This window comes from Pinus tabuliformis, chromosome J (genome assembly GCF_031772625.1).
Source record: "Pinus tabuliformis cultivar Carrire ecotype Pingquan chromosome J, CPIR1, whole genome shotgun sequence".
NCBI classification, from domain to species: domain Eukaryota; kingdom Viridiplantae; phylum Streptophyta; class Pinopsida; order Pinales; family Pinaceae; genus Pinus; species Pinus tabuliformis.
The window spans coordinates 1,135,607,758-1,135,622,061 of record NC_142295.1 but is presented as its reverse complement, the minus strand read 5'-3'; the positions used below and the strand labels follow the sequence as shown (position 1 = coordinate 1,135,622,061).

At 34.6% G+C, this 14,304-nt stretch overlaps 1 protein-coding gene across 1 annotated transcript; it reads left to right on the top strand.

The window, feature by feature from the left end:
* Positions 1-12,252: 12,252 nt before the first annotated feature.
* Positions 12,253-13,738, top strand: LOC149231083 (beta-1,6-galactosyltransferase GALT31A-like). The gene is made up of 4 exons (XM_089381537.1): positions 12,253-12,433; positions 12,617-12,874; positions 12,986-13,073; positions 13,581-13,738. Exons 1-4 carry the CDS (start codon positions 12,253-12,255, stop codon positions 13,708-13,710), a joined length of 657 nt encoding a protein of 218 aa, XP_089237663.1. The 3' UTR covers positions 13,711-13,738.
* The last annotated feature ends 566 nt before the right edge of the window (positions 13,739-14,304 follow it).

Below are 14,304 nucleotides of genomic sequence, written 5' to 3'. Positions count from 1 at the left end.
ATTAAAGGTTTAAAAATATTATAAATGTAATAAACTAGATTAAAGAGATAAGTAAGATGAGATATGTGAAATATACCCTTGTATTATGATAATTAGGGGAGGTGTTGGAAACATAGTTTTCATCCGTTTTGAGGGACCTTTTTGGATCTATCTTTGACTATTCACCCAAGATTGCATAAGGACTTGCAAGATCTAAGGTGTGGGGGATAAAATGGGCCTTCATTTTGAGGCCATTACTACTATTAGAAGTGTGAGTTTTTCCCTTTGTACTCCCTCATATAGCCTATTATCATTCCATTTTGTCACAATGATTTGTGTTATGGTCATCACATACTAATATGTTGTGATGTTGTTAAATTCAATGATTTTTCGCTTATTTTTAATGAGTTATTTGAGCTAAATCTTGCCTTTTCTAATGTGAGTATCACATATTGTAACACTAGTCAAAATATGGTAACCCAAATCATTAGTTGTCATATTTGTGCACCCCCAAGGTGAAATATGCCACATGGTTTTCATTTCTAGGTGGATTGAGATGGATTAGTATTGGATGGATTGCTCCCAATTAGAAAAGGAAGGCGCCAACTCACGTTTAATGCTCAATAATCTTTGTGATTAAGGGTTGGTTCATCAAGACCTCATGTTTAAATCATGTTCTTGAGAGTGGAAATAGATTCAACACCATCAAAAACTTCTAAAAACCCAAAATTATGAAATTGGACGACTTTTATCCAGATTTACAAAAATCTTTGTCATATTTTTTCAAAATATGACGAAAATTTCCATAACAAAAAAACATAATCCTTAGACTACAGCAGCTACCTCACCCCACACATGCCATCCTGTGCAAAGGATAAATTCACAAGGAAAGTTAATGCATTGTAATTCAAGAAAATAAATATCTTACACGATTAAAGGGTTGGTTCGCTCCTCAGGAAGTAAATTATTTTATTTTTAATTATAAAAAAATTTATTGAAAAATTAAATAATCATTCATATTGATTTATGGAAAATTGATTTTAAAATTTATTATTATTAATATTATAATTATTATGGATAATTTTTTTAGAAATTTTATTTAAATAATTTTATATTTATAAAATTTATCATTTTAAATGGTAATATTATTTTGAATATTACTTTTCATAAAATTTGTACCTTTTTTTCTTTGTTTCTTATAACTTAGTGTCATTTCTTATATTCTTCTAAGTTAGTGTTATCTGGCATTCTACATCCATAGAAATGTGTAGTGTTTTTTTCCTTTTAAAATAAGAATAAAATATTTTCTAAATAAAAAATAATGTCAACCATAATTTAAAACAAAAATGAATATATCTATCTTGTTAGTAGCTAGTTTTAATTAAAAACATTATAAAATATCAAGGGTTTGTTGTTGATTTTACAACTCAAAAGATGTGGTAAGAATATTTCACTCTCATTCTCAACCATAAACAAAATATTTGGATGTTCATGTGAAATTACATAATTTTATGTCAATTAAAAAAAAATATTGTTGTGTCCAGCTATAGTCCAATATGAGGGAGATGTGTATCAAGTTGATGTGTGTCCCTATTTAAAAAAAAAAAAAAATTCTAAAAAAAAAAAAAAACAATGTCTACTACAATTAAAAACAAAAATGAATATATCTATTTTGGTTCTAAGCAATTGGATAAGATATAAAATTTTCGCTCATGAATCTCCAATGCTTCAATTCTTTAACAACTTCAATAAAGTTAAGAAGGTGGTGAATCTCCAATGCTTCAATTCTTTAACAACTTGATTAGAGTTAAGAAGGTGGCTACAATTTGGGAAAAGGTAGTAGCAAAAGAATACCAAGAAGACTTGAAGGTTGTGGATGCAATGACATAGGAACTTTTTGAACAAAATAACAATGGTAGTTTCATTTACAATGAGGATGAATGGTTAAAATACCTTTAAGGTAAAAGAAATTCCTTCCAAAGCTCGAAGAAACTAAGTGGACATTTAAAATCCATCTAAATTGGTTTTTTGAGGAGACAATAATATGAAAATTTTTCAAAAATATGTTTTCCATAGAAGGAAATTTAACTATATTATGGAGTTGATAGGTCTATATGGTTTATAGGTCTCAACCTTTAAGGATATTTCCCATGTTAGTAAAAAACCCTTGTTTAAGGAGAATAATGTAGCTAATATAGGGGAGATTATGAAATAGTTATATTGTTTCCTATATTCTTTAATGATGAGATGAATGAATTTACGGAGTTATAGGAATAGAAGAATTAAAAGATATTCTCAGTACTTTTCAGATGGCCAAAATTCCACACCTTGATACTTGGATTGTGGAATTCTTCTTAGGATTCTACAACTTCTTACATGATAAGTTTCCTAAGGTGATTTAGAAAGGAAGAAGATATGGAAAGATATTAGGGGATTTTATAACACTCAATTCAAAAAAGAATGACCTTTCATCTTCGATTATTTCATCACAATATCCCTTTGCAACCTTATATACAATATTTTTTCGAAGACCATTGGAAACAAAATGAAACAAACACTATCTAATTCCATTTTAGAAGAACAATTTGGATTTATTTTTAATAAACAAATTCATGATGTTGTTGGGAAACATAGGAGGGGTTTCATTCAATAAAAACTATAAAACAACCCATAACAGTTATGAAAATTGATCGTTCAAAGGAACATCACAAAGTGAAAAGGCTCATTCTCATATTAGTTTTTCCTTAAATAGGTTTATCACTTCAATCTATTAATTTTATTACGGGGTGTGTGGAATCCGCAAAATTTGAAGTTTCAATAAATGGCTCTCCTTTGTGGTTCTTCATGAAATTTATGGGTCAGAGGCGAGGATGCCCCTTGTCACCATTTTTGTTCCCCTTGGTAGCAGAAATGCTTAGTAGACTGATTATCGAAACAAAGATAAATGGATTATTAAAATATATAAAATCTAAGGAATACATTGAGGTAACCCACTTGTCATTTATAGATGGAATTTTTCTTTTTGGTAAAAGGATTTTGAGGGAAAACAAATTACTTAAAAACTATCATAGACTTATTGCGCAAAGCAATAAGAATGAAAATCAATATGAACATATCTTGTATTTTATAAAATGGTCTAAGTGATGCTTTCATAAGGAGATGAGAGAAACATATTATGTATATATATACTAGGTAAATATGTCCATGTATATGCCTATAGATATATTGATATTATGTTGGTAGATTTGTCAACATATATTAATACTGACATATGTAACATATTATGTCAATATACTAATGCTGATCCTCATTGAGTAAACTTCCTAAATGAGGACCACCACACAAGCAATGAAATATTCATCCTACAAATATAATAGGGATTTGTATTAGGACTCTAACCATGGTGTAAGGACAACCACTATGTTAGGTCCCTATGATACTAGTGTATTCCCTTACTATTATTATTGTCATTGTAGCCCCTTATTGTTATTGTTATGCTCATGTTGTCCCCATATTGTTATTATTTTGCCCCATAGAAGCACACCATTGTTATTGTTGTGCCCTTACATTATTATTGTTATGTCGGCTATGATTATATTGTGACCCCTTAGACTCCTATATATAGAAAGGAGGTCTTGTCATTTGTATCATCCAAGAATTTTTAATTTGCGTAATGTAAAGGGGGTTTCCCCCTCTAAGAGGATACTTTTTATGTCGTTGATATATCTCTTTATTCTATTTTGTGAGTTGGTTGCATAACATTTGATATCGAAGCTTTGGATTCTAGGGTTTCGCTGCTTCAAATACGTCATCGTGATTTTTCCGCTATAATGTTTTTTATAGGAAGCTTAAGAAGCTAAAATTAAAACTCATTTGAGCCAAAATCGTGATGAACCTCTTGACTGAATTTCAGATCTTATCGCACTATATTTTTGGAGATATGAACTAAGGAAGTTAGGGTTTTCTCAGGCTCCCAAATTCAATCTCAATTAGGTCACCTTGGGAAAATCTTCATAACTTTCTCTCTGAGCATCAGATTCAAATTTCATAAAACATGACAGAAAGTAGAAAAACTTTAGTTTGTTGGGTATCGTTTTCAGATCCGAAGGTCAAAACAATGACACATATCACGTCGTACAAGTTCGCTCTACTGAACCAGTCTATAATTAGGTCATCACGGGAGATTGGTCATAAATATTTCTTGGAGAATCCAATCGCAATCAGACTTGTTGGGTTGCAAAGACGACTCAGAGGAATATCACAGGCCGAAATTTCAAAACTTGGAGATTTGAAATGATAGAGTTACATTCGTTTCAAGATCGAGCTCATACAAAGTGGAAATATATAGATAGATAGATAGATAGATAAATAAATAAATAAAAAATAAATAACAATAAATAAATAATAGATAATAAAATAAATAAATAAATAAATGGAAACACCTAGTAAGCAACCTAGAATCTCTACTATGACACATAAGAAGAGGAAGAAATGAAACATAATATATTAAAATTACGAGACCAAGTGTAACAAATTTCGCTCTCACAAAAAGTGACTGAAGCTAAGATGGATGGCATGGAAGCTAAGATGGATCGTATAGAAGTAAAACTTAAAGGCAACATGGAAGATTTGAAGATATATTTGACAAATTTGCTACAAGAAATGTTTACTAATGGCAAAAGGGTAGTAAAGGAAACTCATGATGAGAACAAAAGAAATGTTAGTCATGATTTCATAGACTCTAACGTTGGATTGAAGACCCACCATTTTCCAAAGATCGATATGAGGAAGTTTGATGGTAAGGATCACGTAACATGGATACTACACATCGAGCAATATTTCAATCTCCATAATGTGCAAAACACACAAAAGGTACGCATTGCAACTTTATATTTGGAACCTAATCAGTTTGTATGGTATCGATGACTTTTCTCTCATAAACAAGTGGTCACTTGGGCAATTTTTACGGAAGAAACGGTAGCACATTATGAGGATAATGTGCTTAGTGAGCATAATGAGGATAGAAAAGGTTGTGCTTAGTGAGCATAATGAAAGATATCGGCGAGTCTTGCATCGCCTTGAGAAGTGATGGGGGCTTTGAGGCTTTGGGATCGAGATCAACAATGATGGTTGGGAAATCACCCCCCTCTGCCTCCTCTTGACAGGGTCTCATTTGGTTACCCGATGTGGTCCATCATTCGTGGTCATTTTGTCCTTGAAAAACGTTTTTTGCAAAAACCCTAAACCGCTCTTGGCCACTCATTTTGAAGTTTCTGTTATTTTGTGGTGCCATCTAGATTCCATATGCTTCCATTGAAAATGAAATGCCTTAAGTCACACAAAAGCAATCAATAGAAATTGTCAATTATCTATTTAAATATTTATAGTGAAAAATAAAATTCTCACAAATTTATTTATTAATATAATTTTATAAATTATATATATATATATATATATATATAATACTTAATATATAAAAATTATTGAAACAATACCCACTAAAATTATCGAAACAATACAAGCTATTGAAATGATACAAACTATTTTTAATTAAAATATGAGAATATTAAAAAATTAAAATATTAAAATATTAAAACAAATTGTTTAAATAAAAATCATAAATAAAATTTAAAACATATTAATAGGATAAAGTAACTAATTTTCATTGTAAACACCTAACCACTTCATGGTTTCCTTACATTATTCATTATATCTTTTAGTATTACAATTATTAAAATATCATAAAAGTAAAAAGGTTTAGTTGTAATATTTAAGTTTAATTTAATTATAAATTTTAAAATATTATAAAAAATTGAAAGATATTAATTTCAAATTTATTTCAAATTTTCAAAATATTCTGGAATCCTAATAATCTATAAGATAAAAAACATGCATAATATTCTGTTAGAATATGTTTTATAAAAGAAAAGAAAAAACTACATTAAGAATCAATTATTATCTAAACAATTTGCATGTGTGTGGCAGCTGTGATAAGTTTTGTCCTCATCTTCCTCTGACATTTCATCTTCTCCTTTGTGAATCTAAAAAGAGATTAGGCATACCATCATGACACGAACCAATAAAGTCCTTCAACTGTAATGGAAAATGAGTTGTTTTTCCAACTGAATCCTGCAGAGACTGTATTGGAAAAGATCCATGAGTTTATAAAACCAATGTCACACGGGGTTAACAAATTGACATAATAAAAAATTGGAAAATAGAGACAAATACGTAGGTATTCACATTATGTACACCATTCCATTCTCGGCGTTGTTAATTGTTGTGCGTGTGCTTATTATGTCTTATAATTAAGGGTGAAATAACTGGGCCGCCAACTTATTATTGTGCTGGTTTTGTATCTCGAATTTTGTTGAATGATTTTAAAAGGCTAAGAAATATTTGTTTATAATTATTTTTAGTAAGAAAAAAAGTTGAGATTTGTATTATAAAATAAAAATCAAATACATTCTATAAAATCTGATGCTATTTGTATTCGGCAAATTTTTGTCATGATAACCAAACCACATTTTATTTTAATAAACAGATACAAAGTAATATAATATAGGTCTAAAATGAGAAAACATCTATAATTTTCTCCAAAACAAACACTTTGCAATAAGTAAAATAATTATTTATTACTAAATTTAATGATTTAATATTAGTTATTATAAATTTTGAAAATATTTTAAAATTTGATAAATAGACAATAGCAAAATCAACTATTCCACACTACAAAAGTAAAATTATTTATTTAACCTAATTATTGTCTAATTAATTATTTCTGGAATTAAACCGACAACAACAAAATCAACTATTCTAACACACAAAAGTAAGTTACTCTCATTCAAATTTAGAAAACAACAAAATCAACTATTTAAAATACAAAAGTAAAATCATTTATTTAACCTAGTTACTCTCAAGCTCCACAACTACACCATACTTCATTTATTCCCGTGACAGGAAAAATTGGAAGTAAGAATATCCCACATCAAAATATTAGAATGTATTCTTATTATACGTTGAGAAAAAATATTATTAGCGGTGAGCAAAGTTAGCATAAGTGAAGATGAGGTTCCTGAATATCCTTATTTGAAATAGAGGCATATATTATTAGTGCCTGCCATCTGGCATCCGGCAAGGACTATAGTAATCGTTCCGAACGGAGATAGCATTAGTTCTTAGGTGTTATTCGGTTGTTCTCCTAAAGTTTGGAAATGCTGTGTGGGGGGATATGCCGACCTAAGCTAAGTTTCATTTGCACCTCAGGCTTCACGATCTTATTTGGCCTCTTCCCGAGGCGGAAGAGGCTCGAGCATAGCTTATAAACCCGGTGCATTTTCGTCGCTAACCGTCACCGGTCTGGTTTTAATGTTAACATTACTTCGATTCCTATTATCTGCCAGGGTATGCGAAGGTTTCGTAAGGTTTCGTGTTCCCTGTTACAAGGTTGTGCATTGGCAGTTGGTGCATGCGATGGTTCAACAGCTGTCGGGGTAAGGCGGTGGAACTGCTTGATCTCAATATGATACTAGTAGCTCTGGATTCGTATAACCTGAACCTGGTCCTGTCGCTGCGGTGGAGATTGAATGAAAACCAATGCTCTCTTTGCTATCACCTTGCCTGGAGACGGATCCTTTAGTTCGAAAGCCTATTGATTCGGAATCAGTTGTATTTGAACCAGTGGTTGGGCTAGCTCTAGTAGTAGCTTTCTGTCTAGCTCACGAGAGTTGCTTTCAGGTATGGCGGCCTCTATGAACTACCCCTTTACTTTAGTTACATTTTCACCTGCTAGAAGAACTAGATCTGGTAGCGGAGCCCTGTATCTTCACCTTCTTTCAGACAGGATTTCATATTAATTTCATATTAGTGGAGCTGCTTGCTGCTTTTGAAATAGATCTTGCTAGGAATAAAGGGCATATGAAAAACTTACCTAGGCTGGGGCGAGTCTTACATCCGACTGGCACTGGTTCTACCCACAACTCCATTTTCAGAGATCTCATGATGCTGGAAAATCAATTGCCGCTCTTTCTTTTGCAAAATCTTTTGGAGTTGCAATTGGTTCTAGAGCCAAGGCAGAAGAGAGGCTGTCGAGCTTGCTGAGGCTTGTGTGCCAAGAATTATCGCCTTTCAGCTTCAAGTTCCCCGAGGATTCAAAGCTCCACATAAACGAGAAAGGGCATGTGCTTGAGGTGCTGTATTACACTATCGTCCCTGCTTCCAGCAATCAAAATTTAACTTCAACTGAGGAGGGGAAAGATACGGCTGATACAGAGAACATGTCAACCGTTACACAGGCTTTCAGTTTGCTGTGGAAGACTTTGTCCTCTATTAAGGTAGGTCCCTTTCGATTTCTTACAGATTTGCCTCAGCGATTGCTGAACGGGAGGCCTCTGCGATTTCTGATGAAGTTGCCCTTACATCTTCTTTCTATTATTGGGAATCTGCCTGCTCTGAGTGCTCTGAAGAAACCCTTGTCTCTTTTTGTCGATCAAGATGAGATAAAATCTGAGGAGGAGGATGCAGAGGGAGTCGAAAAGGGGGAGGGCCAAGAATCCACCGAAAAGATCATACCGCCCACACGAGACGAACTAGCTATTCCATCCGTGGCCGCTTTATCCTCTGCGGGAGTCAAATTCGTTGCTACGGACGGCGACCTCACCACAATACAATTTGATGAGAAGACTGCCACGATTTACCTCCCTAAAGTAAGGTTGGATGCCAACACGGAGGTAATCTTGAGAAATCTGGTGGCATTTGAATCTTTTGCGGCTCCGGGTGCGCTGGTTTTCACACGATACACCGATTTCATAAACGGGATGATCGACAGCGAAGAAGATGTTAGATTGCTGAAAGAGAGCGGAATTATTACAAACCACCTCCGAAACGATGGAGAGGTTGCGAGCCTGTGGAACAGCATGGGTAAGTGCGTTCCTCTCACAAAAGTTGCATATCTGGACAAAGTTATAAAGGACATTAACAATCATTATAACAGAAAATGGAATGTTGCTGTGGTGGAGTTTCTGAATGAACGTGTATTCAGGTCGTGGAAATTCCTTTCTCTGGTAGCTGCAGCGATACTTTTGGCAGTGATACGGAATGTTTTTCTAGCAACTGAAGAGGGATTTATGTCTCTTATGACAAATGCTTGGTCCACAAAACCACAGCTTGCAGCAGTTTGTTCTTGCTGTTTAGTTGGTCTTGTGCACGAGAAGACACTTTACGTTGCTAACATGTGGCCACGTTTCTTTGTGCATGCAACATTTGGCAGCCTGTCGTATTCATTTTTCTAACCGGCATATTCACTTTACTAATAATTTTAATGAACTTCAATTTATGTTTAAATATAATAAATTACTTGGTTGAAAAATAACACGATTAATAGACGGCCAATTAATTCTTGTCTTCTTGATACAAACAGCTCACATATTGTTGTAATTCTTTTGCTATGCCTCCTTAGTCATGGATTTCCTGAACTTTGATGGGCCACGAAAGCTTTGGCCAATTAATTCTTGTGTTTTTTATACAAACAGCTCAACACAACTTGCATCAGGAAAGCTAGTACTGAGCTCCCAAGCCATTGTGCGAAAGAATGTGGATGTCAAATAAGCATCGAGGAACAACTACTTTGGTGAGACAGTTTCAAGGAATGCCCTTAGCTGGACAACATTCCTTCTTGCCTGTTGTTGGAGCCTCCACCAGAACCACTATACCAGGGTAATATGATTGTCAATGCTGATGTTAAGTTGTGATTTTAGTTTAAGGTTTGTAAATATATTATCTTACTCTCTGTATGGTTCATGCAGAATGCCAATTATCTTTAGCTTCATTGTGGATTGACAAATCTGTGGGCATTTTTGGTTTTGAAGGGCTGTTGCCAGTGTTTCTGAAAAGCCAGCAGGCGCACAGCTGACAATTTTCTATTCTGGCTCAGTAAATGTTTATGATGATGTTCCTGCAGACAAGGTATGCCCAAATAAGGTTACATGAACTTTGCAATATGTAAATTCAAATTGAGATACCATTTTTTTAGATGGTTGATTCAAACATCTCAAATGATTTTAATTAAGATTGGTTCAAAAAAGGCAAGGTTACCAGGGTTTATAGGACTACTCTTTATTTCTCTGTCATGAAGCTATGTCATTAGGTGACAAGTGGGCATTACTATTGTTATACTCTTTTTTTTATTTGGAGGTCTCTTTAGTATGAGAGCATTTGCATTTATATAATCGGTGCAGTTAAATTTCTACAGCATTGAGTAAATGAAACTGTTGATAGCAGGCTCAAGCAACTATGTTTTTAGCTGGCAATGGAAATTTCTGGTAGGTACAGACTGATGAACTAGCTAGTCTTGAACTTCTGTAGCATGTTAGTGAATTCGTATTGGGTTGTACTGTCGTAAACTCACATTATGTATGCCTGATTTAGTCTCTTTATAACCCCAGCAGTACCACAAGCGCGTAAAGCATCGCTTGCTCGATTTCTTGAAAAGCGAAAAGAAAGGTATTTGGGCATCTGGCATTTTATTTTTTCAACTTGTAGTTCATGCATTTGTCTTTGTTTCTAAAACCATTGTCCTTTGCGTGTTTCTCAATTCCAGAGTCTGTACAAAGGCATCTTATCAAACAAAGAAATCATCTGAGGATTCTTCTCATGGAGAGATACCTCTCAGTCCTAGTCACTCCTCTACACCACCTGTGGATGGATGCAAGCAACTGCATAACGAGTTTATGACAAGGTCAGAAGAGAAGGTATCTTGTCTTGTTAAGGATCAACATGAGCAACTATGGCTAGTAAAAGTCGAGAAGAATGAGATTAAAGAACGTCAGCTACAACTCACATGAGACACAGTCAGTTCTTTTCGTTTCAATTTTTCCATTAGCACAATTGTATTATTCATTGTTAACTTCGCAGTTTTCTTCCAGAAAGTAGCTTGTAACATGAATTTATATGTATCCTAGAGAGATTAATTTGAGACGGTTTTGAGTTCATTTAATTTGAATTTAGGTGTGCTAACTATGTCAAAAAAGCAGGCAATTCAGTTGTATCTTGAATTTCCTACTAAACTGTGGGTTTGTCATTGAGAAGATGAACTTTTATAATGAAGTAGCTGCTGAAATAACCAACTTTCTGATATTTTCAACTCGATTTCTTGAAAAGCGAAAAGAAAGGTATTTGGGCATCTGGAATTTTATTTTTTCAACTTGTAGTTCATGCATTTGTCTTTGTTTCTAAATCCATTGTCCTTTGCGTGTTTCTCAATTCCAGAGTCTGTACAAAGGCACCTTATCAAACAAAGAAATCATCTGAGGATTCTTCTCATGGAGAGATACCTCTCAGTCCTAGTCATTCCTCTACACCACCTGTGGATGGATGCAAGCAACTGCATAACGAGTTTATGACAAGGTCAGAAGAGAAGGTATCTTGTCTTGTTAAGGATCAACATGAGCAACTATGGCCAGTAAAAGTCGAGAAGAATGAGATTAAAGAACGTCAGCTACAACTCACATGAGACACAGTCAGTTCTTTTCGTTTCAATTTTTCCATTAGCACAATTGTATTATTCATTGTTAACTTCGCAGTTTTCTTCCAGAAAGCGGCTTGTAACATGAATTTATATGCATCCTAGAGAGATTAATTTGAGACGGTTTTGAGTTCATTTAATTTGAATTTAGGTGTGCTAACTATGTAAAAAAAGCAGGCAAATGGCTTTGCTGGCCCTCTTCCATGTTAGGATCCACAGTTCTTCAAATGGCTGTCATCGCAAGTGCCGTGTTCGCTCCCTATCTTATCTATGCCATTGAGTGAGCAGTTTTAAAGACCTTGTTCTACCTGTTTATGTGACTATTCTAGCACCCTTAATTTGAACGAAGTCATTCATGGATGCCTATGATGATTGTGTTGTTTCGAGGTAACAGGCAGCAGCTTTCATTGTTCTCTTTCGATTTATGGCTTAACTTATGTCGGCTGTCATTCATGATCACTACCCTGAATATTGCCTATTTCAGCTACATTGCCTAGTATTTTGCTAATTCATCATACGCATTTAGCAGTTCATAGGGTAGTCAGTTGTAGTTATCAAATGCCCTTGACACTGAGGTGGCTTTATCTTTCTATGGTTTAGGCATCGATGGCACATAATTTCTTGTTATTGTATAAAATTTGGATTTGGTCTTTGTTTGTGTGCACTTTTTTGACAACAAAATTGAAACCCTTCATTTGAGCTTGCAAATTCTTGTCTCCAGATCGTTAGACAAAACAATTTCTTCTCTTGAAATGGAATTAGCAGTTGCTCGGACTGAAAAATCAGCCAACCTCAATGGGTCACCTGTTCTTGAGAAGCCTGATGGACAAGGCTCTGAGGTACGCCAGAAGGCATTTGTTGTGATTGGAATCAATACAGCTTTTAGCAGTAGAAAGCGGCGAGACTCTGTTCGAGAAAATTGGATGCCACAAGGTCCATATCAGTTATTGCTAATAAATTTTTAGGTTTTGAAATCTGGTTAATAAATAATAAATGCTTTTAATTGCAAAAATAGTTCTCATGAGCGTGTATGAACCTAGGGCAGGGATGTTCTGCTGTCTGTAGCTTTTCTAGATATCTGTTGATTTTGATAATTGGACCTTTTGTTCCTCACAGGATCCAAACTGAAGCAGTTGGAGGAGAAGAAAGGCATTGTTATTAGATTCGTTATTGGACACAGTGTTACACCTGGTGGTATTTTGGATCGTGCCATTGATTCAGAAGACGCACAGCATCATGATTTCCTTAGATTGGAACATGTTGAAGGCTACCACGAGCTCTCAGCAAAGACCAAGACCTATTTTTCTACAGCAGTAGCAAAATGGGATGCAGATTTCTATGTTAAGGTCGATGATGATGTGCATGTTAATTTAGGTACCAATCCCTCATTCTTTTAGAACCAGGATAAGTTGATAACTACTATCAATGGAAGGATATCTTTGCCCTATTCTGTTATCACTAAGAACATACGGATGCTCTTCTCAGGGATGCTGGCCACCACTCTTGCACGATACCGATCTAAACCAAGAATTTGCATTGGTTGCATGAAGTCTGGACCTGTTCTTGCACAGAAGTAAGTAGCTATGACCAAATAGCATAAAGCAATTTGGGTTTCCAGAGAATATCCTAAAATACTTGACCTTTCTGAATTGAATTTGTTTATAATTTTGTGAAAATTGTGATTGAAGATGTATAGAGCTAAATGATTATAGTCTTTTGGATTTCAGAAGCAAATCATATCCTTGTGCTATGTTTTGTCACTCTGTACAAAATTCAAATTAGTGGCTTGTAAACAGTTTCCGAAGTCGTTTTATATTTAGAGGGGACATAGATGTCTTCCACGGAATTGAGGTTCTTTGTTTGAATCAAAAGCCATGGTATTATAATACTTGAATGGCAGTAAATCATGTGTAGACTACTGTGGAGTTTGAAGTTTAAACTGAGGTGTTCTTTTAAGGCTGCCTGTTGAGGATTTTCGTGTGCCTGCTGCAATACAAAACCTTGGTTCTCGTAGTTTTCTAATATTTACTGTCTTACATTTAGGAAAATGTGCTAATAAGAATAATTTGTGTTCTTTCAGAGGTGTCAAGTATCATGAGCCAGAATATTGGAAGTTTGGTGAAGAGGGTAATAGATACTTCAGACATGCTACTGGTCAGATTTATGCTATTTCAAAAGATCTGGCTACGTACATATCTATAAATTCGTGAGTGTGGCCCTGCCTTCTCCACTCGAGATATTTTTCACTAGCAGAACGTCATTGTCTGCTCAATTTTGCTTTGATGTTTTACAACTTTTTGAAGGTGTTGAAATTTTCATGGGAGGGTTTCCTTCATATGTGTTGTATATTGTCTATGACAGAAAATGCAGCTGCTATTAAGTAGCCAACATTGAATCTTAAGGTCAAAACTCTTTGCTAATCTAATTGAAATTCATAGCCTTCATTTAGGCCTCTCCAAAATATGTTGATGACTAGAAACTACGTTACATTTTAGAGTCTAAAGCCCATGCATGCACTCACTCTGCCTTTGCCGTCTGCCGCCTTGTAACATAGTTGGTTCTAACTAATTAGTGCAACTTGGAGTTAAAGCTAAACCTGTGGTGAAAGCCTATTTCGACTTGCTACTATGGGGCCTGTTATCTCAAAATCAAGCCCTGGAAGGCTGCAAACCAGGAAGACTTCAAGTAACTATTTCAAGCCTACTTTAGGCTGAGGCTTAGCCTCCTCAACCTGAGAGGGCTCTCTCTAGATGGGTTAATGATTTTGATTAAGGTAAGATGGCTAACTCTTGTAGAATAACTAT

What these genes read in the sequence shown, in the direction of transcription:
- LOC149231083 (XM_089381537.1), top strand. Translation starts at nt 12,253, where the DNA reads ATGGAATTAGCAGTTGCTCGGACTGAAAAATCAGCCAACCTCAATGGG. An exon ending in AGAAAATTGGATGCCACAAG is followed by an intron (nt 12,434 to 12,616) that starts GTCCATATCAGT and finishes TGTTCCTCACAG; the next exon opens with GATCCAAACTGAAGCAGTTG. An exon ending in GGACCTGTTCTTGCACAGAA is followed by an intron (nt 13,074 to 13,580) that starts GTAAGTAGCTAT and finishes GTGTTCTTTCAG; the next exon opens with AGGTGTCAAGTATCATGAGC.